The sequence below is a fragment of the Armigeres subalbatus genome, chromosome 2, assembly GCF_024139115.2.
Source record: "Armigeres subalbatus isolate Guangzhou_Male chromosome 2, GZ_Asu_2, whole genome shotgun sequence".
In the NCBI taxonomy this organism is placed as follows: Eukaryota; Metazoa; Arthropoda; class Insecta; order Diptera; family Culicidae; genus Armigeres; species Armigeres subalbatus.
In genome coordinates, this window is record NC_085140.1 from 313302919 (window position 1) to 313329672 (window position 26754).

Sequence of the window (26754 nt, forward strand, 5' to 3'; positions counted from 1 at the left end):
TTCCATGCAGAATCCCGGAAAGATTTCCTGCAGAGTTTTGGAAGAATTCCCATCAGAATCTCGGATGGATAGGCTACAAAATCTTACAAGGATTTGCTGCAGAAACCCGGAAGAATTCCCTGAAGAATCTCGGAAAAATATAGCTCGGAAGGATTCTCTGCAGCATCTCGGAAGGATTCCCTACAGAATCTCGGAAGGATGGGCTGCAAAATTTCGGAAGGATTTCCTGCCGAATCTCAGAAGGATTCACTGCAGAATCCCGGAAGGATTCCCTGCAAAATCACGGATGGATTCCCTAGAAAATCTCGGAAGGATTTTCTGCAGAATCTCGGAAGGATTTCCTGCAGAATCTCGAAAGAATTTCCAGCGGAACCTCGGAAGGATAGACTGCAGAATCTCGAAAGGATTTCCAGCATAATCTCAGAATGATTCAATGCAGAATCCCGGAAGGATTTACTGCAGAATCCCGGAAAGATTCACTGCAGAATCCCGGAAAGATGCCCTGCAGGATCCCGGAAAGATTTCCTGCAGAGTTTTGGAAGAATTTCCATCAGAATCACGGACGGATAGGCTGCAAAATCTTGGAAGGATTCCCTGCAGAATCCCAGAAGGATTCCCTGCAGAATCTCGGAAGGATTTCCTGCAGAATTTCGAAAGAATTTGCGGCAGGATCTCGGAAGGATTCCCTGGATAAGCCAGGAAGGATAGATAGGCAAAATAGGAAATATTCCCCGCAGAATCTCTGAAGGATTCCCTGCAGAATCTCGGAAGGATGGACTGCAGAATCTCCACAGGATTTCCTCCCGTATCTCGGAAGGATTTTCAGCAGAATCTCGGAAGGTTTCCTTGCAGTTTTGGAAGGATTCCCTGAGAATCCCGGAAGGATACGCTGTAGAATCTCGGAAGGATTCCCTGCGGGATCCCCTATGGAATATCGGAAGGACTCCGGATTCCCAGAATGATTCTTCGCGGAATCTCAGTAAGGCTTCCTGCGGAATTCCAGACGGATTTGCTGCGTGATTCCGGAATAATTCGCTGCGGGACCCCAGAAGGATTCCCTTCGGATTTCGAAAATAATTCCCGAAAGCATTTCCTTCGGAATCCCGAAAAGAAATTGAAAATTATAAAGAAATAAGTCAGTTCAATTCTATAGACCAATTCAGATGGATTTCTACTTATATATGAATATTCATATGTTCATTCATACCTAGTACAATTTAGTTCTACTGGACTGATACATTTTCAAACCCATTGATCAATAAAACAATAATTTCGCCAGGCTTGATCGGTTGTCCACCGTGGTTCAGCGTCATAGTCAACCGCCATCGATTTCAGCACATTCGCATTGCTCTTATGGTTGCTTGTGGTGTTGTTAGCGGTGCCATCTTTGGTCTGAAGCTGGCTGGTTAGATTGCTCTTGGTGGTCTGATTTATGTTCGGCCAAGTGGCACTGATATCAGCGGTTGAACACGCCACTAGTGTCGCGACCACTGGTGAGGCGACGGCCGCGGCAGATTTTCAGCTTGAAGTGTAGGGCGATGCGGTGGCAAACTGCTCCGTGCATTTCGGTGCAAACTGCTTCCGTTTGTCGTCTTTGGAGTTTTATCGAGTGAATTTGGTGATTTTGGAGGCGGGAGCGACAGATGTTTTTGCGATTGATGCTGAGCTAGGAGTCGGTTGCACATTAAAATTAATGTTGTAGGTATGTAGTTTCGATTAAAAGTTTTCAAGTAAACTCTCATCTAATGGGAATTTCCAAGTCTGTCAAACCATATTTGACCAATGCTTTTTTGTTTTAGGAACTTTCTATTCAGAGCACTCGGGTTGTTGCTTATCTTTTGACGGTGATGAACTGTTCGATTCCTGCTCATTTTTCTGCACCGTAAACGAAATGGGTTCCTCTGGATCGCACAACATGGCTCGAGTTTTGAGGATCTCCCTAATCACAGCTGAACATTTTGATTCATCCCCGGCTCCGTTCTCCCACAAGCAACCGATTTGCCGTGATTTGATTTTTTACGTTTTATTTTTCCTTTCGGCAGCAAATTCTTGTTGCATGATTTTCAAATTAGCCTTCTGGGTTTCCGGACTGTTGTCCTCAATGACGTCAGCCTCTGCCGTGTCGTCACTGCCGTGAAGCGATTCGTCCGGTGCCTCCTTTTTCCAATCTTCATCCGAATCTACTTCATAATCGAAGAATTTCTGGAAAAATTGAAAATTTTCAGAAAAAATATTCTGGGCTCTTTTAAGTGGAATGTATTCAACCGTCTATGACGAGTTTAGTACTCTCCATTTAATTCCACTACGTTTTGTTATCCTTGCTGATACGTATTTCGACTGCAACTGTGTGGTCGTCTTCAATGTCTCGTACTTGACTCGACGAGTCGAGTCGAGCCAAGTACGAGATACTGAAGACGACCACACAGTTGCGGTCGAAATACGTATCTGCAAAGATAACAAAACGTACTTGAATTAAATGGAGAGTACTAAACTCGTCATAGACGGTTAACATTTTTGTTAGTTCCATAAGCTCAAAGTCTTCATTAATGCGTGTTACTCACAGTGTCCTGAACTAAGGGACGTTGTTGTTTTGTCCGTTTTGGTGTATCTACACACTTTTGCATTGCAGATTCATTGTTTTTTTTGTGTAGCTGCTCTCAGTATGTGACCAGTTCTTCTTTGCTGACATACCAAAAAATGTTGAACTGCATTGGTCCTTTAGATATTTGCACTAACTTAGTTGCGTCGGTTATCTGTGCGGAAGTGCGGAAGGATTTGTGACCTGGATGACAATGTTGTGAAAGCTTCCTGGTCTCGGAACAACTTCAATGATGTCATGTTCTACAGCGGACACTTTCGGCACGTAGAAAACCCTGTGTCCATATTTTTTTCCTGTACACGGTGACGCATACGCTTCTTCTGGTGTGTCTCGAACCGGGCAATTTTGTTGCGCAGGGGCTTGGTAAGAAGCGACGAAGCGCATGTTTTTGTGGATCTTTCGTCAGCCGGGTGTTGTATATATTTGTTTTTATTAATGGCCTTCTTTCGTTGCCTCCATCCTCCAGCCTGCAGATGCCACGAATCATACAACCGATTCTATCTTTGCGATAGCTACTTGTCCAACAAATCATACTGGGTTTGCTTACTATGCCAATTGGTTTCTGGAAAGTAGTTGAGGATGAGAAAGGAAAAACAGCAACAAAAGCATTGATTTATTACCTGATTTTTCTGGCAAATGCATCCTGAACGGGATTGTGGAAGGAATGGCCAAAGCCACTCGATGACGAATCACTTTCTTCGGTTTGCAATCGACTGCAATCTTGACCTCTTCCTTTTTGTAGCATTGCTCGGGAAGGGGTTTTCAACTATTTCGCAATTGTGTGCCGCTAGGCTTGGCACCCGTCTAGTATAGGATGGTCTGGATGTAATTTGTCACTTCCGTTTTGGGGAAGTTCCCCCAGGGGAACCTTCTAATCGATAATCATTCAACTTTCACTTTGACAGATCTCGTAAAAAAACAAAAACATCTATGCTGTCAGTTGTGCACGGCGAGAAAAATATGCAAAAAACATGATAACTGACAGCGTTTTATAGTGTCTTTTCAACTGTATACCTAGAACTCTACACACCGATGGAGACTTCAAGCGCAACACCGAAAAATTCCAACACCGAAGTCCCGGTTATTAGTTCCTGTCTATAGGTCGTCCGGTAGTGCTGGCAGAAACATTGATTTCTTGCATATGGTTTGAACCATCAATTTTCGAAACGTAATAACATTTTTTGTAGACCTTCCAGATACGTACCTTCTTCAGCAAAGTCTTTCGGCATCTTCCAGACTATATGCTAACGTATTGAGTCACGTGATTGATGATAAATTGAAGCCGCTAATAGCAAAAATGTAAAAAAGTACGTTTTCCCATACTAATCTTCATGTAAATTTAAAACGCGATGCGGCATGCGAGGTCGCAACCAATCGAGCCCATATTTTGCACAGTTGATTGGGGTCCCAAAACGATTCAGAAAAACCTTGATCTCACTTGATCGGACGAAGTTTGCGTTTTTCCATACAACTGCGCCCCACTCTAGTGTACATATACATCATATGTATACATACGCAAAAAAATATTGCAGTCGAAACAACTAAGAATATGCACCGACGATTTTCAGCAGATAACAAACCCGTTTGATTTTACCATGCGCGCAGTAAAAATCAACTGTGGCCTATGTCACATGTCATGCATGAACTGAAACAGTGGTGAATTTCTCTGAAACCATATGGTAAAATTTACTGAAATTTCTTGGTAAAACAGAGCATAGTCTACAAAATAGTAGTTTTTACCACGGATTTTTTTTCTGTGTATGGGTGATCGGGGCATTATGGGCCACCTAAGGAAATCGTTCCGAAAAGCGCTGGAAAGCTTAGAAAATCATGTCGATAAATCTTGTTATCTTGTAATATCAACGCACCATCTGACCACAGCCTTATCTGTGTTGATGTAAATACCGCTGAGCGATACGCCCAAGTAACCAAAAGTTCCTTTAAAAGTACGTTTTTCGCTTAATCAGCTTCACTGAGCTGCTTAAGCGAAAAACGTACTCATAAAGGAACTTTTGGTTACTTGGGCGTCTACCGGGCAACACGTCCGGTGGGTACTGCACTAAGACCTCCTTATAATTATTATATCTATAGATTATATCTATAGATGCAACCGGGCCGAGATCTTAATGGACCAAACACAACGGATACGTTTGCGTGCGTTTTGACAGTTTTCCCAAGGCTCCAAAAGGTCCCGTTTCGTAGTGATATGTTGCCATAAAATAGTAATTTATGCACTTGCTTTTCTAATCCACGGGAATATTTAAATTTACTAATGATATTGATTATTCACTATCGTGCTTATTCTTATTCGACACGTCTCACGTGAGACGACCGTGTTATTCCAATGGGAAGTAGGGGTGATCGGGGCAATATGGGCCACCTAAAAAAATCGTTCCGAAAAGCGCTGAAAAACTCAAAAAACACCGTTCAAATGTAGTTGACTTGTACTAGAGAATTTAACCTTTCATATTACGTCGATGAATGAAGAAAAATGCGTTTGGAAATTGTTGGAATGCACTTTTGAAAATGTATTGATTTCAATGTGTGTTCCGGACTATACGGGGTAATATGAGCCACCATTTGGGGCAGTATGGGCCACCCTTCCAAAACCTTTATTTAGGCGAAAAAAGTATCGTAATATGGAAGAATATGATATTCCTATAGGACCGTTTGAACAGCCACATTTCAATTGGTCAATGTTCATTTTTTCTGTTTCTATCGCAGTAATGCGCTGTTGTAATTTTTCCGTAATGAATCTTACATATATGATAATATTCTTGTATTTGACTACTGAAATTTGAACTTGTTCGCATTTTAAGGCATGATATCTTGTTCTATGCAGGTATGCCCATATTGCCCCATAGAGACTGGTTTTGGAAAAAAAGTGTTATGATAAATTCAGATTTGTATCAATATAAATATGAGTGAACAATATTCAATTTTAATATATCTTTTGATTGTGGTGTATTTTTGACGTGTATTTTAATCAGTTTTGTGTCAAAACCTTATTTATAAACTTGAAATCTTATAATATTTTTGCTTATGCAGCGAAAATTTACATTTTCATGTGTATTTTCATGTTTGAATTGAATTTTAATGCGGTTTTCACGTTGATGCATATGTGGAGCATCCTCTTAAAGATCATATAACTTTTACATGATAAAACTTGTCAATAAGCTCAAAATGAGGGTGGCTCATATTGCCCCGTATGTTCATATTGCCCCTACTGCCCCTATCGACAATTGTCGCATCATTCGAAACGCCTCCTCTTATACGAGACGCAGAATAAGCCTATATGTGTCTAAATATGTGGCAAGTCAATTAATTCACCGTTCAGATTAGAATGAGCTCAGTGCAATTAGAATATAAACGGAATACTTATCTGCAGTTCACAGAGGATGTGGGGATTGTCCTTGAAGTCATCATGTTGTGAACGCAAAATTCCTGTATTGACGGTGGTTGTAGATAGTATAAGTTATGAATACCACTGCTGATACCGGAACTATGAGATTTTCTTGAAATAATTCATCATTGGTCGTCTGGAAAGAGGTAGATAAAAGAATTGGGCCGCTTTCACTCGCCGGCCCGCAAAACATTAGTAATTAATCTCACAACAGACACAAAAATACAGTTGGGGAGCATCCATAATTTACGTAACGCTAAGAGAGGGGAGGAGGGTTGCCCAAAGTGTGTAATTAATGGATCTTCTCTTGCTATAATTCTGCATTATGCAATGGTTATAATACAGTAATATTCTGCATTAGCAAGATCCGAACAAACGAGTCGTCGGATTAGTGAGCTCCGGATAAGTAGGGGATACTGTACATGCATATCTTCTGTTTAACTTAACTAAAAACACATCCTAAATACTTAATACTGTTCGCACTAGGGCCTTGTAAGATGTTATTCGGCTATCTTGATGAGCTTTCTTTTGTCGATAATTTGAATAACATGTTATTCAGGCCATAGTGCGAACATAGTATAATAAAAAGATATCTGTATATAATTTTCTATTAATGGTAAATATGAGTCCATATAAACCTATACTATTAAATATATTCCAAACCGGAAACATAAATTCAGTTGCTAACTAAAAGCTTATCCTCGACGCTTTGGCTGTTCATAAACTCCACAATATGAACCCTAAGTATTATAATTTTGTTCAATCATGCATCTGTTTATATTAAAACTCAACCCTAACTGCCCCAGAACCGCTTTCACCACACCACTGCCCCGAGTACAGCCGCCACATTCCACATGACCCCCTGAAGTATCCACCGATAAAACAATTCTATCGATTTTTTTTTTTTTTTTACTAATTTTATTTGCTAATTATCTAATACATGCATTCATCTCTTAGACTATAGGTGTTCCGTGTTTTCTTAACACTATCATCCTTATTTGCTATGTTATATTTTTAGTTATTATTAATACATTTCAATTGCCTCTGGCAGTTAGAATTTTTCCTCTGGTTGAATTGAACCATGTAGGAATTACAATGTTTTCAACTTAACTAAACTAAACTTAACCTAATTTATACTAAGGGTACAAGGAGCTAATCGTTGCAATAGAAGATTGCAACGATTTTTGTCTAAAATTGGAAATTATTTTGTTGGACATTTGTTGCAATGTCTCAATATTAGAAATTCTATGAAGTTCATTGGTACTATACCACGGAGGCAACTTCAGAATCATTTTCAAAATTTTATTTTGAATCCTCTGGAGTGCCTTCTTTCTGGTATTGCAGCAACTAGTCCATATTGGCACAGCATACAACATGGCAGGTCTAAAATTTGTTTGTAAATCAAAAGTTTGTTCTTAAGACAAAGTTTTGATTTTCTGTTTATAAGTGGATATAGACACTTAATATATTTGTTACATTTGGCTTGAAGGCCTTCAATGTGATTTTTAAAAGTTAATTTTTGATCTAGCAGAAGTCCTAAATATTTAGCTTCGCTAGACCAATTAATTGGAACCCTATTCATAGTGACAATATGTCTGCTAGAAGGTTTCAAATAAGAAGCTCTCGGCTTATGTGGGAAAATTATAAGCTGAGTTTTGGAAGCATTCGGGGAAATTTTCCATTTTTGCAAGTAAGTGGAGAAAATATCCAAACTTTTTTGCAATCTACTACAAATGACACGAAGGCTTCGCCCTTTGGCTGAAAGACCTGTGTCATCTGCGATCAAAGATTTTTGACACCCTGGTGGTAAATCAGGTAAGTCAGAAGTAAAAATGTTATACAAAATGGGCCCCAGTATGCTGCCTTGGGGAACACCAGCTCGTACAGGTAACCTATCAGATTTAGAATTCTGATAGTTTACCTGCAGTGAGCGATCTGATAAATAATTTTGGATCAGTTTAATAATGTACAGAGGAAAATTAAAATTCATCAATTTTACAATCAAACCTTCATGCCAAACACTGTCAAATGCTTTCTCTATATCAAGAAGAGCAACTCCAGTCGAATATCCTTCAGATTTGTTGAGCCGAATTAAGTTCGTAACTCTTAATAACTGATGAGTGGTTGAATGCCCATGGCGAAAACCAAATTGCTCATCAGCAAAAATAGAATTGTCATTAATATGAACCATCATTCTATTTAAAATAATCTTTTCAAACAGTTTGCTTATTGAAGAAAGCAAACTGATTGGGCGATAACTAGAAGCCTCAGCTGGATTTTTGTCCGGCTTCAAAATTGGAACAACTTTGGCGTTTTTCCATTTATCTGGGAAGTATGCCAATTGAAAACATTTGTTAAATAAATTAACCAAAGGGATAAAGAGCTCTCAGGAAGTTTTTTGATAAGTATGTAGAAAATACCATCATCACCCGGGGCTTTCATATTTTTAAATTTTCTAGTAATAGATCTCACTTCATCCAAATTAGTTCCCAACGAAGGGTCGAGAATGTCTTCGAAGCTTCGTGTAACCTGATCCTCAATTGGACTAGTGAGACCTAGACTAAAATTATGGGCACTCTCGAACTGCTGAGCAAGTTTTTGAGCCTTTTCGCCATTTGTTAATAAAATTTTATTTCCCTCTTTAAGCGCTGGAATTGGCTTTTGAGGTTTTTTAAGAATTTTCGTTAATTTCCAAAAGGGTTTCGAACTGGGATCCAACTTCGAGACATTATTCTCAAAGTTGGTATTTCTCAGAATAGCGAAACGTTTTTTAATTTCATTTTGCGAGTTCTTTGGTATTGCCTTCGCCTCACATTTTTAAGACGGATCAGTAGCTGAAGATCGTCGTCAATAATAATGGAGTTGAATTTAACTTCACATTTAGGAATTGCAATGCCTCTGACTTCGACAATTAAATTTGTCAAAGATACATTATCAATATCACTTTTGGTATCGAGAGGAATATCAACATCAAAATTCCTATCAATATACGTTTTATATAAATCCCAATCAGCCCTATGATAATTGAAAGTAGAGCTGATTGGATTATAAATGGCTTCTTGTGAGATTTCAAATGTCACAGGAAGGTGATCTGAGTCAAAGTCAGCATGAGTTACCAATTGGCCACACAGCTGACTTGAATCCGTTAAAACCAAATCAATTGTCGAAGGATTTCGAGTGGATGAAAAACAAGTTGGGCCATTGGGATATTGAATAGTATAATATCCCGCAGAACAATCTTCAAATAAAATGTTGCCGTTGGAATTGCTTTGAGCATTATTCCATGAACGGTGTTTGGCATTGAAGTCACCAATTACGAAGAATTTTGATTTGTTGCGAGTCAGAATTTGAAGATCAGCTTTCAACAAATTCTTTTGCTGCCCATTGCATTGAAAAGGCATATAGGCTGCAATGAAGGAAAATTGACCAAAATTTGTTTCAACAGAAACTCCCAAGGTTTCAAAAACTTTGGTTTCAAACGAAGAAAATAATTTATGTTTGATACGTCTATTAATGACAATGGCGACCCCACCACAGGCGCTGTCAAGACGATCATTTCTGTAGATAAAATAATTTGGATCTCGTTTAATGGAGAGTCCTGGTTTTAAATAGGTTTCAGTTATAATGGCAATATGCACATTATGAACTGTTAGGAAGTTGAATAATTCATCTTCCTTACCCTTTAGAGAGCGGGCATTCCAATTTAGAACTTTCACACAATTATTTAGATCAATTGAAACGGAGTCCGATAACAATTTTTTGTGTGTACTTTATACCAACCTGAACAGCTTCAGGAATGGTATTTGCTTTGAACATTGCATCAATCATGTGATGCAATTGTTCAGGTAAAAAATCAAAATCGGAAGCAGTCATGCTACCTGAATCGGCAACATGACCATTATTTTCCGTTGGGACATGGGTATAAACCTCATTTTGAGAAGAGAAATTTTGTCTACCAGCAGCGATGTTTGCATACGTAGGTACATTCGAAAAATTGGAATTGCAATTTACTGAAGTGCTTGCTACCCGTTGACGAGCGGCAAAATTTGTTTGTGAATTGTGGTGGGTATGAATTGCTCGACCGGTAACTGGTTTCGAAATTTGAGCGTTTGAAAAATTTCTACCCATCGAATCCGATTGGAATTTCCCGTCATCAATTTTGCACGGGAATTCAAAACTTTTTTGCGTGAAGGGCATTCCCAGAAATTGGATTTATGATTGCCCCCACAATTTGCACATTTAAATTTATTGGAATCTTCTCTCACAGGACATGCGTCTTTGGCGTGAGAGGTTCCACCACAAATTATGCATTTAGCATCCATGTGACAATGTTTGGTTCCATGACCCCACTTTTGGCACTTACGGCACTGGGTGGGGTTTTGGAAATTTCCTCCAGGCCCGCGGAAATGTTCCCATGTAACACGGACATGAGACATAATACAGGCCTTTTCCAAACTTTTCATATTATTTAGTTCACTTTTGTTAAAATGAACTAAATAAAATTCTTGAGAAATGCCCCTCTGGGAAGTACCAGAGTGGGATTTCTTTTTCATCTTAATTACTTGGACTGGTGAAAATCCAAGTAATTGAGAAATTTCAATTTTAATCTCATCCAGTGATTTATCATCACTGGGGACACCTTTCAAGACGACTTTGAACAACCGCTCAGTTTTGTCGTCGTATGTGAAGAATTTATGGCGCTTCTCAGTTAAATACTGAAGAAGACGTTTGCGATCGTCAAAGGATCCCGGCAAAACGCGGCAGTCACCTTTCCTAGCAATCTGAAATGAAACCTTGATCCCCTGAAGGTTACTCAAGATTTCATTCCGAAAGCCAGAAAACTCGGCAACAGATACCACAATTGGCGGAATCCTTTGCTTTTTCGCATGAATCGAATCACCTGGGCTAGAGGTATATTCGATTTGCTCAATTTCATCATTAATCAATTCGAACTGATTGCTCAGTTCGATTGGAGAAGAATTATTTCCGATATTAGAGTTAGAAGGAATATCTGAATTCTCCAGCTTCCTTCTATTTTTTCCGCGCTTTGGCAGGACGGTTTTGATCCTTGTTTCTTTGAAGGAAGTGGAGAATTCAAAGACTCCCCCTTCCTCTTGTTTTTATTGATGCTCATGGCTGAGCGTGGAGACGTGAACTTCTAAGAGGTTTTTTTCCCAGAACGGTGTCCCTGCAGGATTACCACCGCTTGTCGGAATTTTACTTCCGCAAACGGGTCCAACGTAAAACGAAGGCACGGGTCCTTGCAAAAATCGTAACGGGATCAGTGGGTAGAAATAGCGCTAAGAAGCACCGTTGAAATTAAAATAGCTTCGGGTAGTATTAAAAACTTCCTTCCGCAAAGAGAGAAAGAACCGCACAGCACGAAAGCACGATGCGGTCTGATTCTATCGAACAATGTGTCAGCCAACAATACTAGCATAATGCAAATTTCAAGCTCAAATTGAGAGTGGCTATCATATTGCCCCTACTGCCCTACAGCGTTATCATGTGATAAAATTATGATATTAACATTGAATGACCAGATTGTTGAGATGTGTGCTTGGAATTGAACATAATTGGATATACTCGACTACTGTCGACAAGTATCCAGACAAAAATCGAGTCTCTTTCAAGAGAATATCGATCAAGCATCTTCACATCTAATTAGCTTTATAGTGGACTCTCGGAGATATTCTTGGTCTTAGAAACCTGCCGAAGCATAGATGGACATGTTACTTATCATCATCACTACCGAGAAGAGATCTAAACTCGATGTTAAAGAATTCTGGGTTCGGTCAATATCATTTTCATTATACATTAGACAAAGCCGAATTGTTCCTCAAATAGTTTCCAACGTTACGTGAAAAATCATATGCATTTAAAGTAGTAAGCAATTTTTCCCGCATGGACTTTCGATTCCCGCATATTTCCCACATTTTTCGATTTCCGATTTGCAATCATTCTTCTTTGTACTGTGTTATCAGGTGTCCGAAGTTTAAATCATGGTGACTAAAATATGAAAGGCCCCTGGACTGCCGTTATATGCATAACTGTCCCATGTATATAGGAAATCCCAGCAAACATGGGACAAATATGCGTATGACGGCAGTGGAACTGTGTAACATAAAATGATTAAATTTGCTCGGTATGACGACTTTTTCTGCTTTTCCAAGATATTTTTTTTAATTTTATTTTATTGATGTATCCTTCCAGGGACCAAGTAACCGATGTGAATTTGGAATTCATATCGTCCATGATACACCAGGTTCTTAAGGATGAGGCTTCACAACATCCCAACATCTTTACCCATGGGGGTTTTAAGTTTTGCGGGATATACTCATAGTATATCGCTGCCTAAGGAGTTTGGGCAGGTTAGGGATAGTTTTATGATGAATATTTAATATGTGGAGAACAGCACATGTTTCGAAATGGACAAATTATTATGAAATGAAATTTTGGGGCCCTCCTTAGCCGTACGGTAAGACGCGCGGCTACAAAGCAAGACCATGCTGAGGGTGGCCGGGTTCGATTCCCGGTGCCGGTCTAGGCAATTTTCGGATTGGAAATTGTCTCGACTTCCCTGGGCATAAAAGTATCATCGTGTTAGCCTCATGATATATGAATGCAAAAATGGTAACTTGGCTTAGAAACCTCGCAGTTAATAACTGTGGAAGTGCAGAATGAACACTACGCTGCGAGGCGGCTCTGTCCCAGTGTGGGGATGTAATGCCAGTAAGAAGAAGGAGTTATTATGAAATTTGCGAAAAAGATTCCACGTGTCTTGGAGGGACTCGAACCCTCAACCTCCTACTCTCTGGATAACTCATGCAGCTACATCAAATGCATTAGCCAAACAAGCCTTTGGCACAGCAGAATGTGATTGATTCACACTCTATACAAAGTCCGCCCAGTGTTGGGGGCATAGAATGTGATGCTCTCGAATAATAAACAATGTGCACTCGCTTGACTGTGGATATACAACAGTAGAGCACATGTGAAGATTGGACAAATCAAGCATCCAAAAGATATTCAATTTGCAAAAACGAGCTAACCGCTGTGGAGGTTGGTACTCGGATTCTGATGCATCATCAGCCATGGCAAACGTGACCTTTAAGTATGGTCTTGTTGTGTAGGGGTTAACACGCCCATCTAGAGAGTAGGAGGTTGAGGGTTCGAGTCCCCCTCCAAGACACGTGGATTCTTTTTCGCAAATTTCATTTCAATTTGTCCATTTCGAAACATGTGCAGTGCATATGTACAGCCAAGATACTTAACAAAAAATGGTCTTCGTACGGCCGAGTTGCCGAATAATATGCAATTAATTGTATATCAGATGTTTAGTACGGTGTCATATCGTCTTACAATGTTTAATTATCCAATCATTTTGTCTGTCTTAGTTATTACATGTTTCCTACGTTATTCAGTTTAAATCTATAATAATTGTAGATTATGTTGCGTATATACTGCCGTTCTATGCATAATTGTCCCATGTTACCTTTAATGAAAAAATCTAAACTCGAGTCAATTTGTCCCACTAATTTCAGAATCGATTGGATCTTAAAATTTAACAAATATTTTTGAGATGTAATCAGCGTAGGCAACACTTTTCCAGGACATAAAACAAATCACTACTTAAAGTAAGGCTTCATCACGTCTATTCCCTATTAGTAAAAATGATCGAGAATGAAGCCATTATAAGATTGTTTGCATACCATCGTTATAATTTGTGATATTTTTAATTGATGTTTTTCAAAGTGAGCCATAACAAAATAAAAAAGTCGCCTCTCCTCGTTCCTAGTTTCGATAAAACTTCTACTCAGTGAATCCAACAGTCAATTCTCTATTACCGTCGATAAACTTGATCACATTTAATAAAAATAAGTACCTATCTAGCTAGAATTAAGCGTGGCTACGACTCATCATAATCAGGGAACGCTTCAGAAAAGTATTGCAGAAAAGAAGAGATCAACCAAAATTATCACTGAGGGATGAGGTCTGCCTGACTGCACTACCATTCAAGACTCCAAGACTCGACGTCCGTTGCATCACATCAATGCCAGATTATGACGCGACATTAAACAAAAATAGTCAACATGTGATACCACCACGACAGGATGTCTTTGGTTGCCATATCAGTGCTAATGGCGTAAGCCCACCCACCGCGGCAAGGTAACATATCCCAGGGGAGGTTTTTCCAAGATAATCGAAACAAAAAAAACACTATTGGAACCGATGGTATCACATCGCGAAACAGAAATGAAAAGCTAGCAAATCTGATGGAAAACAAAGTGAATATTGAAGGAAAAAATGCCAATGTATGTACATAGTACACTTTTCCAACGATAATGTTTTTCCATCCGCAAGAAGTGTGATTATTTTTTATTAAATTTCGTCATGTTGTTAACACTGACATGACCAACCAACAAACCAGATGACAGTCGTGGGCAAACGAATCCGACCAAACTCTTCACTCTTCAACAGAGTGATATACGGAAAAATATTCTCGTGTTAACTCTGCTAGTTGAACCCACCCAAACCAAGGAAAAATTTCTCTATAAAGTTGAATTCTTAACAGATTTTAATCTTGGGATTTATGTAATCTTCACATATCTATTTTTAGTTCAAGTAGCGGCTTCACATATTAAATTTATGAAGAATATGTAACACTACAAGGAAAGTTTTATACATATCAACATTTACTGAAATGTATAGTTTTAAATATTAAATATAACCCAGATATCATGTGTTAAAAATGATTAAATGGTAAATTCAACCATTTCTTCAGAATGGAACTTATCAAAATAATTGCAGACCAATTTCAGTGGGATGGTCTAATCATCCGCTTTCTGCGCCTTCTTTTTCGCTGGTTGGTCATTACTATCACCCTCCGCCTTACGTTTATCGCCACCGTTTTTATGGTGGTGTCTGCCTCCCTTTTGATGTCGTCCTTTATTACGTGTATTACTGTTTTGTCGTCGTGCCTGCTGATCCTTGACCACTTTCCGTAGGAACTCCTTTTCCTCTTCTCCTTCCAATAATCGAGCGGTGATCTCTTCATCGTCAATTTTAATCTGTGAATTAAAAATTGGATTATAGTTTAAATTAACATGAAAATACGAAAAATACGTCTACCTTAGCGTCAGTCAACTTCTCCATGAACTTCTTTCCGGCATCGTCAGCTGCAAACCGTACCGTTCCCTCGCTATCAGTTTTTGCGTAATCAATGAATGCCACTTCAAGAGATTCATCCAGTTTAAGAATAGTCTCCTTAATGGTTTCCCGGCTGGTTTCCTTGTTGAAGCCGGCCAAATGAACAGACGCGCCCTTTGGGAGATGGTCAATGTTGAACCTATCTTCCTCTTTCTTCTTGTCCTTCTTCTTCCGTTCGGCTTTCTTTTCCTCGAAATAATCATCCTGCATCTTTCGGATCAGCTCCTTTCCTTTGTATTCCAGCTTTTCCTTTTTCAGGAACTCTGCGCATTGATCCTTGTTGGCAAAGGTAACAAACACGCTTCCTTTGAACAAATACTTTTTCATAGCTTTATCGTGATACTTTCGCATCACGATGTTGACAATCTTTTCATAAGGTTCAAAGAATTCAAGCAGCTCGCTCATTTGGGTTCCATCTTCTGGGGCGAATCCCTTCACGTACACAGTGCGTCCAAAAATTTCCTTCCGCGTTTCTTCGTTTTGTTCCGGAAGTGGCCTCTCCGGATGGCGGCGCAGCTTTTCACGGTCCTCGCTTATTTCAATCAATCCCTCATCTGACTTCTCAATAGCATCCACAATCACTTTCTTCTCTTCGCTCAAGGCCTTCAGTCTTTTGAACGTGAGCAGCACATCGACCGGTACCCAGCCTTCATCCTTTGAGATCTGTTCCTGTAAAAACTTATCACGGGCCAAATTGGAGTCGCCGAAATAGTACTCTAGCTGACGAATGATCAACTTTTCCAGCTTAGATGCATTATCAGTTGTTTCTGTTGCCGGGTTTGTAGTTTCAGATGCCACCTGCTCGACAGTTTCTTCTGCAACGGACTTGGCTTCGACTTCGGTCATGTTGATTTTCCTGTAAACCAAACATCATATTAAGGTTATGTCATTCAGGAAAGCAAAATGTTCAGCCATAAAAAAAACAATATCGATTAGCCCCAAAATGCAAAATTAACTTGTTACGAAAACCGCATTTCAAGAGAAACTAGAACATAGGATAAGTAATAGAACGTGAATAGAAATTTAGCTTACTTTTAATCGTAATTTAACTTTGTGAAATGAAAATGAAGAATCGCACGTGTAATTCTAGCGTTGAAAACAAAACGAATGCGGAATGGAAAAGCGCAAAATCTGACATATCAGACGTTTTCAATGATGATCGTCATCGATACGATCTCGACGATCGACTACACGCTCATCCAAATCTACACTGAAAACCAAAGCTAACTAAAGTGGGTTGTTTTCACTCAAAACCGTTGTTTGATCCAATAACTCAAAATGGGTGCTAAAGACCTGGGTGCTGCGGATAGAGCCGCTTTTGTGCTCTCAAGCGAGCAGCGGGATATTTTGAAATCAATTCCATAAGCAAAATTATTTTGCAGTTACTTTGCTGTCAAACATTTCCCGCTCTTCGAATTTCTCTTTCCATGCTGCATGAAGGCTCACAAATGCGCGAGACTCTACATGACTTTACGATGGTTTACATACATTCCTGCTCCAATCAGCTGCTGAATCTCGTGAAATCTCGTAACGAGTGCATTTTAGTTACATTCTTAAGGCGCCGTCAGACGTTGCAAGCAAATCACTCGCAGCGAGCATTTTGCTCTCAGAAAGTGACATTTGCAATGTCTGACTACGATGGAAGCGATTGCATGCAAATAAATGTCAACTTGCAAGCAAACACTCGCTTGCATTGTGTGACACCTTAACGGTCAAAATTTGCAGCTCCCAAAAAACTGTTTACGTTTGCTAATGCAGCACTAGCAAATTTTTCGCTCGCAAAAGTGAATCGGAGTATTTTGTGATTTTTGTTGGATCTGAATTTGTTGGATTTCAAGTCTACGATGGAATTTGTAAATGTTGAGAATCCCGCAGTTGAAAGGGTAAATATTCAGCTAGAATAAGCAGTACCGTATTATTCAATAGATACAAATACAAATATAATTATATTTGCAGGTATGGACTAACGAAGCGACATATTCACTAATTCGTGAGCTCGAAGCTAGGCCTTGTCTTTGGAGGAAGGCAGACAGATTTTATATAAACAAATATTCGAAAATGAAGGCTACGGAGGAGCTGGCAAATATACTTAATTTGCCTATTGATGCAGTGAAAGAAAAAATGCGGTCGCTGAGAACAATTTTCATGCAGAATTATAGAAAGAAAGCAAAGAGCGGAAGTGCTGGTGGGTCGCAGCTTCCCCGCTGGGAATTTTATAAAGCGTGTCTTTTCATGGCTGGCGAGGTCTCCCAGGCGGGAGATGTCGATTCTCTGGTGAGTAAATAAATATAATGAATTATTGGCAGTGACTGATTTTCTACCCGCCGCTTCCACTACCAGGCTCTATCGTATATGCGCAAATAGCCAGCATGAGTTAATCGCCAGAAATTTGTATGGCGAAAGACATCTAACGCGGGTTTTCTCAAAATTAGGAACTTTTCATGAAAAGCTATTTGGTAGCGGTTATGGAGGATGGTGTCCGCTACTACACCTACCAAATATTTTTTCGATTAAGGTGCTTAATTTTTGGAAATTGAACCTTAGATGCCTTTCGCCATACTGATTTCAGAAAGTTAACTCCTAGTGTGCCGCTGTAAGCACGCTCAAAGCAGGCGATTCATTAACGAAGCAAGCTTCAAATCTTATGTTTTCTTCCTCTCGCAACACTTTTTGAATGAATGATTGAATTTGTATTGTACAAGTTGTACAGCTAGAACAGACTCGCTCACTCGAATGAATCGCCTGCTTTGAGCGTGCTTACAGCGGCACACTAGGAGTTAACTTTCTGAAATCAGTATGGCGAAAGGCATCTAAGGTTCGATTTCTCAAAATTAAGCAGCTTAATCGAAAAAATATTTGGTAGGCGTAGTAGCGGACACCATCCTTCATAATCGGTACCAAATAGTTTTTCATGAAAAGTTTCTTATTTAGAGAAAACCCGCGTTAGATGTCTTTCGCCATACAAATTTCTGGCGGTTAACTCTTGCTGGCTATTTTGCGCATATACTATAGCGCCTGGATGTGACAGCGGCGGGTAGAAAATCAGCCACTGCCAATAATTCATTACAGCGTTACATAATTTGTGAACAGTTTCAGGTGTGATTGTATCATCAATGAATTATTGACATTGGCTGATTTTCTACCCGCCGCTGTCACATCCAGGCGCTATAGTATATACGCAAAATAGCCAGCATGAGTTAACCACCTGAAGTTTGTATGGCGAAAGATATCTAACGCGGGTTTTCTCAACCGTAGGAACTTTTCACGAAAAACTATTTGGTACCGGTTATGTAGGAAGCAGAGTGTATGTAATTAAGAGTGGCGACACTGTCAGAATTGGAACAAAATTCATCTGTCATTCCCATACAAAATCGCGTTCCAAACGAGCAGGAGACCTGTCAAATGCGGCACATGTCGCCACTCTTAATTACATACACTCTGGTAGGAAGGTGTCCGCTACTACGCCTACCAAATATGTTTTCGATTAAGGTGCTTATTTTCGAGATGATAAACATTAGATGCCTTTCGCCATACTGATTTCCGAAAGTTAACTCCTAGTGTGCCGCTGTAAGCACGCTCAAAGCACCACTTCCGAAATTAGGTTTAACATATGGATTGTGAGACAAATCCAACTTCGCTAGTCGCCCAATTCGGTTTTCTACTGAATGAATCAGATACAGTGGATGGTTTCCTACCTGCCACTGCCGTATCCAGGCGCTAACGTATATATACATATATACATATATGTAAAAATAGCAGGCAAGAGTTAACCACCTGAAGTTTGTATGGCGAAAGACATCTAACGCGGGTTTTCTCAACAGTAGGAACTTTTCACGAAAAACTATTTGGTACCAGTTATGTAGGAAGGTGTCCGTTACTATGCCTACCAAATATTTTTACGATTGAGGTGCATATTTTCGAGATATTAAACATTAGATGCCTTTTACTGATTTTCAAAAGTTAACTCCTAGTGTGCCGCTGTAAGCACGCTCAAAGCAAGCGATTCATTGATAATATAGTAATATCCCAATTTTATTACCCCCCTGGTGAATTTTGGGGTGACAAAATCGGAAAAAAAATATTTTCAATGAATCGCCTGCTTTGAGCATGCTTACAGCGGTACACTAGGAGTTAACTTTCGGAAATCAGTATGGCGAAAAGCATCTAAGGTTTAATTTCTCGCAAATAAGATACTTAATCGAAAAAATATTCAGTAGGCGTAAAAGCGGGCACCTTTCTACATAACTGGTACCAAATAGATTTCAGTGAAAAGTTTCTGCTGTTGAGAAAACCTGCGTTAGATGTCTTTCGCCATACAAATTTCTGGTGGTTAACTCATGCTGGCTATTTTGCACATATACAATAGCACCTGGATGTTACAGCGGCGGGTAGAAAATCAGCCACTGCCAATAATTCATTTCACAAATATCAGCTTATGCCTTGAAAAGTAAAATGCGTGACTGGCACCCGTTATTTCTTGTCGAAAAAGCTTTTAAATCATTTACAGGTACCCACAAAGGATTTATAATAAACCACAGGCGGTGAAATAATGAAAATCAATGTTATTTGCGGAATTATTTACATAAATAAAAAGAATGACTAAAATTTTCAAAATTTTTTGGCGTGACAAAATCGGATCGAAAACGTGACAAAATCGGGGGTAGAAAAAATCGGGGAGTGACAAAATCGGGTCGACACTGTAATCACAGCTGAAAATCCCAACAATCTAGTTTTTTCCTATTCCTGAAGTCGCAACTGCGTCGCGATAGTGTGGATTATTCTATTTATATATTTACTTTAGCATTGGCATAAACATAGCCCTTTCAATCATAGAGCTTATTGCCAATAAGATCATTTTCTTCATTTTCTTATTGACATTAATCCCCCCTGGGACATTGCCGCCTCGAGCTTAGTGTTCTTTCAGCACTTTAAATATACCTAACAATAAGCTATGGTAAGATAATTCCAAGAAAAGTACTTTATTGCATTGAAAGGAAAAAATGTATTAAAAACAGTATCAATGTGTTGTATATTGCCAGGACAATTCACCAACTTGTGAAACAAAGTATGATTTATACTCATCACGAATTGCTGCAATATTATTTGGCGTTCGCTGGGACAACTGTTGCAGTTCCATCATTGAACCAGTGTTTCTCCATTCTCCCGGTTGAACAATACCATCAGCATCGACGTCCACTGATCCCTTAGGGGCATAAAGAGATTTCTTCCATCTCATGAAAAAATTGTGAAGTACGCATATGGCAGACACAATCTTTATGATATTTTCCGGTTTATGCTCCATTGTTGTCCGCAAAGCACGCCAACGCATAGCAGCAAGCCCAAATGCGTTTTCCGAAACACGACGAGCACGAGAGAGGCGGTAATTATAAACACGATCAATCATGGATAAATTTCTAGTTGCTACGGGTTTCATTAAACGGGTAGAAGCAGCAAATGCATCATCTGCTACGATACAGAATGGAACTGGTAATGCACGACCAGGCAATACTCTATCAGTTGGTAGGTTCAGGGCATTATTTTCCATCGCATTATTGAACGCACATACGGAAAAAATACCACCATCCGAGGCAGATCCTTTTGCTCCAATATTTACATAGAGAAATCTGTAGTTAGCATCTACCAGGGCCATAAGAACAATACTGTATGTGCCTTTATAATTGTAGTATGAGCTTCCTGAATTGGGGGGAGCTTTGCATAAAACATGCTTTCCGTCCAGTGCGCCAATACAATTGGGATAATTCCATTGAACTTGAAACTGTTCCGCAATGTCTGACCATGTTTCTGGTGTCATGGGGGTCTGAAAAAAAATAAAGTTTTCTAATTAAATATTATTTTTTTCTTTTTTATTCTACAGGAAAGTTGTAAGGATGAAATTATCGAGATTCCTGACGTGTCATCCACGCACATTTCGAATATTAATTCCTCTCCATACACTCCATCACCGATAACACATGCGTCTTCGTCCAGAGCAAGCAACATTACGCCTACGGTTACAACTCAAAAGCGGAAAAGAAGTGCCATTGACGATGAACGGCGTCAATGCTGGACAACGCTCATGTATGAAATCTCGGGCAGCAAATCTCGTTATCAGCAATTTGGCGAATATGTAGCGTCATCGCTAGATATGATGAAGCCAAATATAGCGGAGAGAACAAAACTGAACATACAGTTATACATAGCTAAGTCATTAGCAGAATCGACCAGACTAATGATAGAAGCGAGTTCACACGATGATAATGAGGAAACGGTAGAAGACATGATCTGCACGACAGAATGGTTAGATGATGAATGATTTTTCCCCCATTATTTAATTATTCTTAAAGTGAATTTTGTGGCGGTAGATGACAGTGGATGGAATGCCCAGCACTACAGAGCGGCGGAATACGACTGCTAGACGATGAATAAGTTTTTTTTTTATTTTACCTTGTTCCTACGTATCTAATAATTGTTAAAGAAAATATTGCTGGTATGGCCCAGTTTTTTACTGTATCAAGTGGCGACAGCAGTCACTGGGACTTCTGACAGGAAAGAGAGAACGGCTAATATGTCCACCTTAAAGCTCACCGTGAGAATTTAATTTTTGTTGAAACAATCTTTTTTTTTGTTGTTATTATCATTATTGGCCCGAGACAGGCTCATCTCGTACATTGTTAAAACCTATTAAAACTTGCTTTACACACGAAACTCTAATAAAATTTATAAAAAAATAAACTGATATTTTTTTTCTGTTCGGGCGTGCCACTGTGACATTGACGAGCTCTGGCTACCGCTTCTGCCTTATAAGCAGGAGGTCGTGGGTTCAATTCCAGGCTCGTCCCTTTCCTACTTTGTATTTCTAGTTCTTTCTGTGTTTCATGTTCAACCAAAACGATTCCTACTGTTACAACCTCCCACACAATCCCAAAACCTCCCGTGGTACCTATGAGAGGTCAGGACAGATCTCGACTATTGGAGAGTGCGCATTGCTTCCATCTAAGAGATAGTGTTTAGTCCCAAATCAATATCTGTGGTAACGGATGAAAGTGATGCTACTGCGACCAGTATTATGGGTGTGCCACTGCGACCAGTTATTAGATTGATTGTAGCGTTACCCGTATCCTTAGTGTTTAAGTGCATGTCGAATTACTCCATTACTCCTAGAGGAACTTCGAACCGGAGGAATTCTTATAGAAACTTCCGGAGGACCTCGTGGTGAAACTTCCGGAGGAGTTCCTGGAGGAATTCCTGGTGGAACTTCTGGACGATTTGCTGGCGGAACTTCCTGGAAGAACTTCCGGATGAATTCGTGGTGGAACTTCCGTAGGAGTTCCTGGAAGAACTTCCGAAGCAATTCCTGGAGGAACTTCGGAAGGAATTCTTGTAGGAACTTCCGAAGGAATTCCTGTTCCTTAAAAAAGTTCCGCTAGGAAATCCTCCAGAAGTTCCAGAAGAATGAACCGGAGGAATTCCTGAAGAAACTTTCGGAGGAATTCCTGGTGAAACTTCCGGAGGAATTCGTGGTGGAATTTCCGGAGGATTTCCTGGCGGAATTTCCTGGAGTACCAACCGTAGGAATTCCTGTAGGAACTTCCAAAGCAATTCCTGGAAGAACTTCCGAAGGAATTCCTAGAGGAACTTGCAAAGTTCCTATTGGAATTTCCTTCGCAAGTTTTTTTTTCGAACTTCCGAAGGAATCCCTGAAGGAACTTCCAAAGAAATTTCTGGGGGAACTTCTGGAGGATTTCTTGGCTGAACCTCATGGAGAAACTTCTGAAGGAATTCTTGTAGGAACTTTCGAAGGAATTCCTGTAGAAACTTCCGAAAGAATTCTTATAAGAACTTCCGAAGGAATTCCTGTAGGAACTTCCAAAGGAATTCCTGTAGTATTCCTGTTACTTGCCTGGCCCACCGTAGTCCTTACGATTTTTGCAGTGTGAACGATGGATGGTTCTCCTAACCGCTGTTGCAACTCGTGGTTCATTCGCCTCCTCCATGTACCATCTTCCATCTGCAGCCGGCATAGATAGTACGCAACACTTTTCTCTCGAATACTCCAAGTGCACGTTGGTCGTCCATGAGCATTGTTCAGGCCTCGTGTCCGTAGAGGACTACCGGTCTAGTTAGCGTGTTGTAGATAGTTAGTTTGGTACGGCGGCTAACTTTATTCGACCGGAGCGTTTTGCGGAGTCCAAAGTACGTATGATGTCCTGCCATGATGCGTCTCCGAATTTCTCTGCTGGTATCATCTATGGCGGTTTCCAGTGAGCCCAAATACACGAATTCTTCAACCACCTCGATTTCGTCACCACCGAAACAAGCTCTTGGTGGGTGGCTAACTTTGTCCTTTGGAAGTTCGTCCAGAAATTCTTTCGGAAGTTCGTCCAGAAATTCCTTCAGAAGTTCCTCTAGGAATTCCTTCGGAAGTTTCCTCCGAAAGTTGCTCTAGGGATTCCTTCGGAAGTTCCTCCAGGAATTCCTTCAGAATTTCTTCAAAGAATTCCTTCAGAAGCTCCTCCAAGAATTCTTTCGGAAGTTTCTCTAAGAATTTTCTCTGGAAGTATCACCAAACATTCCTTCGGAAGTTCCTCCAGGAATTTCTTTGGAAGTTCCTAAAAGAATTCCTTCAGAACTTCTAGACGAGTTCCTGAAGGAACTTCCGTAGGAATTCTTTCGGAAGTTCCTACTGAAATTCCTTCGGAAGTTTCTTCAGATATTCCTCCGGAAGTTTCCTTCGCAAGTTCCTCTAGGAGTTCCTACGGAGATTCCTATTAGAATCCCTGAAGGAACTTCTGGAGAATTTCCTGGAGGAGCTTCCGGAGAAACTCCTGGGGAAACTTCTGGAGGATTTCCTGGCGGAATTTCCTGAAGGAACTTTCGAAGGAATTACTTCGGAAGTTCCTACAGAGAATCCTCCGGAAGTTCCTACAGGAATTTCTCCAGAAGTTACTCCAGGAATTCTTTCGAAAGTTCCTTCAGGAATTGCTTCGGAAGTTCCTCCAAGAATTGCTACGGAAGTTCCACCAAGAATTGCTGCGGAAGTTCCTGCAGCATTTTTTTCGAAAGTTCCACCACGAACTCCACCGGAAGTTCCTCTAGGAATTCCTTCGAAAGTTCCTCCAGCAATTCCTCTAAAAGATCTTCCAGAAGCATCTCCAAGGATGCCTCCGAAAGTTTCCTTCAAAAGTTAGTCTAGGAATTCCTCCAGAAGTTTCCCCAGCAATTCCTTCAGAAGTGCCTCCAAGAATTCCTTCAAAAGTTCCTCTAGGAATTCCTCCCGAAGTTTCTCCAAGACTTCTTTTAGAGGAATTGCTGGAGGAACTTTCGAAGGAATTCCTAGAGGAAATTCCGGTGGAGTTCGTGGTGGAACCACGTGGAACTTTCGAAAAAAATACTGCAGGTACTTCCGCAGCAATTCTTGTTGGAACTTCCACAGCAATTCTTGAAGGAACTTCCAAAGGAATTCCTGTAGGAACTTCCGAAGGAATTCCTACAAGAACTTCCGAAGGAACTCTTGGAGAAACTTCGGAAGGAATTCCTAGAGGAACTTTTAAAGGAATTCCTGGAGGAACTTCCGAAGGAATTCCTAGAAGAACTTCCGAAGGAATTCTTGGAGGAACTTTGGAAGGAATTCCTAGAGGAACTTTTGAAGGAATTCTTGGAGGCACTTCTGAAGGAATTGCTGGGGAAACTTCTGGAGGAATTCCCAGACTAACTTACGAAGGAAACTTTCGGAGGCATCCTTGGAGATGTTCCTGGAAGATCTTTTAGAGGAATTGCTGGAGGAACTTTCGAAGGAAACTACCGGTGGAGTTCGTGGTGGAACTTTCGAAAAAAATGCTGCAGGAACTTCCGCAGCAATTCTTGGAGGAACTTCCGAAGTAATTCCTGAAGGAACTTTCGATAGAATTCCTGAAGGAACTTCCGGAGAAATTCCTGGAGGTACTTCCGGAGGATTCCCTGTAAGAACTTCCGAAGGAATTCCTTCGAAAGTTCCTTCAGGAAATTCCGCCAGGAAATCCTCCTGAAGTTTCCCCAGGAGTTTCTCCGGAAGCTCCTCCAGGAAATTCTCCGGAAGTTCCTTCAGGGATTTCTTCGGAAGTTCTTTCAGGAATTCCAATAGGAATCTCCGAAGGAACTCCTAGAGGAACTTGCGAAGGAAACTTCCGGAGGAATACCTGAAGGAACTTCCGAAGGAATTCCAGTAGGAACTTCCGAAGGAATTCCAGTAGGAACTTCCGAAGGAATTCCAGTAGGAACTTCCGAAGGAATTCCAATAGGAACTTCCGAAGGAATTCCAATAGGAACTTCCGAAGGAATTCCAGTAGGAACTTCCGAAACAATTCGTACGGAAGTTCCTTAAGGAATTCGTCCAGAAGTTCTGAAGGAATTCTTTTGGGAACTTCTAAAGAAATTCCTGGAGGAACTTCCGAAGGAATTTTGGTGATACTTCCGGAGGAAATTCTTAGAAAAACTTCCGAAAGAATTCTTGGAGGAGCTTCTGAAGGAATTCTTTGAGGAAATTCTGAAGGAATTCCTGGAGGAACTTCCGAAGGAATCCCTAGAGCAACTTTCGAATGAAACTTCCGAAGGAATTCTTGGAGAAACTTCCGAAGGAATTCCTAGAGGAACTTCTGAAGGAATTCCTAGAGGAACTTCTGAAGGAATTTCTGGACGAACTTCCGAAAGAATTTCTGGACGAACTTCCGAAGGATAATGTTAGCCACCCACCAAGAGCTTGTTTCGGTGGTGACGAAATCGAGGTGGTATTAGAATTCGTGTATTTGGGGTCACTGGTGACCGCCAAAAATGATACCAGCAGAGAAATTCGGAGACGCATCATGGCAGAACATCATACGTACTTTGGATTCCGCAAAACGCTCCGGTCGAATAAAGTTAGCCGCCGTACCAAACTAACTATCTACAACACGTTAATTAGACCGGTAGTCCTCTACGGACACGAGACCTGGACAATGCTCATGGAGGACCAACGTGCACTTGGAGTATTCGAGAGAAAAGTGTTGCGTACTATCTATGGCAGGCTGCAGGTGGAAGATGGTACATGGAGGAGGCGAATGAACCACGAGTTGCAACCGCGGTTGGGAGAACCATCCATCGTTCACACTGCAAAAACCGTAAGACTACGGTGGGCCAGGCACGTAACCAGAATGTCGGTAAATAACCCAATGACAATGGTTCTCGACAACGATCCGACGGGCACAAAAAGGCAAGGTGCGCAGCGAGCAAGGTGGAGGACGATTTGCGGACCCTTCGAAAACTGCGTGGCTGGCGACGTGCAGCCATGGACCGAGTTGAATGGAGACTGCTCTTATTTACTGCACAGGCCCATCCAGCCTTAGTTTGAATAAATAAATAATAATACTACTGAGCATCCAGAGGAATTTCTAAAGGATGTTATGAAATTCCTGGAGAAACTTCCGTTCAAGACCTCGAGTAACATTATCCCTACTGTTCTGATATATTGAAAGCAATAAATCAATTAAGTTGAATTTAATTTAAAGTTTATTTTAATAATTGAAATTAA

General features: G+C 40.4%; 2 protein-coding genes and 1 long non-coding RNA gene across 5 annotated transcripts; 1 reads left to right on the forward strand and 2 right to left on the reverse strand.

Moving 5' to 3' along the window:
• Positions 1 to 1145: 1145 nt before the first annotated feature.
• LOC134216742 (uncharacterized) lies at positions 1146 to 3501 on the reverse strand. The gene is made up of 3 exons (XR_009980806.1): positions 3220 to 3501; positions 2562 to 3161; positions 1146 to 2202 (listed from the first exon to the last, which is right to left on the reverse strand). It is a non-coding gene; the product is annotated as an uncharacterized LOC134216742 (long non-coding RNA).
• Positions 3502 to 14578: 11077 nt separating this feature from the next.
• On the reverse strand, positions 14579 to 16399 carry LOC134212596 (la protein homolog). The gene is made up of 3 exons (XM_062690596.1): positions 16245 to 16399; positions 15135 to 16068; positions 14579 to 15073 (listed from the first exon to the last, which is right to left on the reverse strand). Exons 2-3 carry the CDS (start codon positions 16056 to 16058, stop codon positions 14834 to 14836), a joined length of 1164 nt encoding a protein of 387 aa, XP_062546580.1. The 5' UTR covers positions 16059 to 16068; positions 16245 to 16399; the 3' UTR covers positions 14579 to 14833.
• Positions 16400 to 16924: 525 nt separating this feature from the next.
• Positions 16925 to 21910, forward strand: LOC134212597 (uncharacterized). Of its 3 annotated transcripts, none has more exons than XM_062690597.1 (3): positions 16925 to 17095; positions 17169 to 17486; positions 21088 to 21910. In XM_062690597.1, exons 1-3 carry the CDS (start codon positions 17057 to 17059, stop codon positions 21523 to 21525), a joined length of 795 nt encoding a protein of 264 aa, XP_062546581.1. In that variant the 5' UTR covers positions 16925 to 17056; the 3' UTR covers positions 21526 to 21910. The 3 variants fall into 3 exon arrangements, with proteins under 3 accessions (XP_062546581.1, XP_062546583.1, XP_062546582.1); XM_062690599.1 differs by lacking the exons at positions 16925 to 17095; positions 17169 to 17486 and adding exons at positions 20108 to 20166; positions 20252 to 20732; XM_062690598.1 differs by lacking the exons at positions 16925 to 17095; positions 17169 to 17486 and adding an exon at positions 20177 to 20732.
• The last annotated feature ends 4844 nt before the right edge of the window (positions 21911 to 26754 follow it).

What these genes read in the sequence shown, in the direction of transcription:
- LOC134212596 (XM_062690596.1), bottom strand. Translation starts at nt 16,058, where the DNA reads ATGACCGAAGTCGAAGCCAAGTCCGTTGCAGAAGAAACTGTCGAGCAG. An exon ending in AGAAGTTGACTGACGCTAAG is followed by an intron (nt 15,074 to 15,134) that starts GTAGACGTATTT and finishes TTTAATTCACAG; the next exon opens with ATTAAAATTGACGATGAAGA.
- LOC134212597 (XM_062690597.1), top strand. Translation starts at nt 17,057, where the DNA reads ATGGAATTTGTAAATGTTGAGAATCCCGCAGTTGAAAGG. An exon ending in AGAATCCCGCAGTTGAAAGG is followed by an intron (nt 17,096 to 17,168) that starts GTAAATATTCAG and finishes TTATATTTGCAG; the next exon opens with GTATGGACTAACGAAGCGAC. An exon ending in CGGGAGATGTCGATTCTCTG is followed by an intron (nt 17,487 to 21,087) that starts GTGAGTAAATAA and finishes TTTATTCTACAG; the next exon opens with GAAAGTTGTAAGGATGAAAT.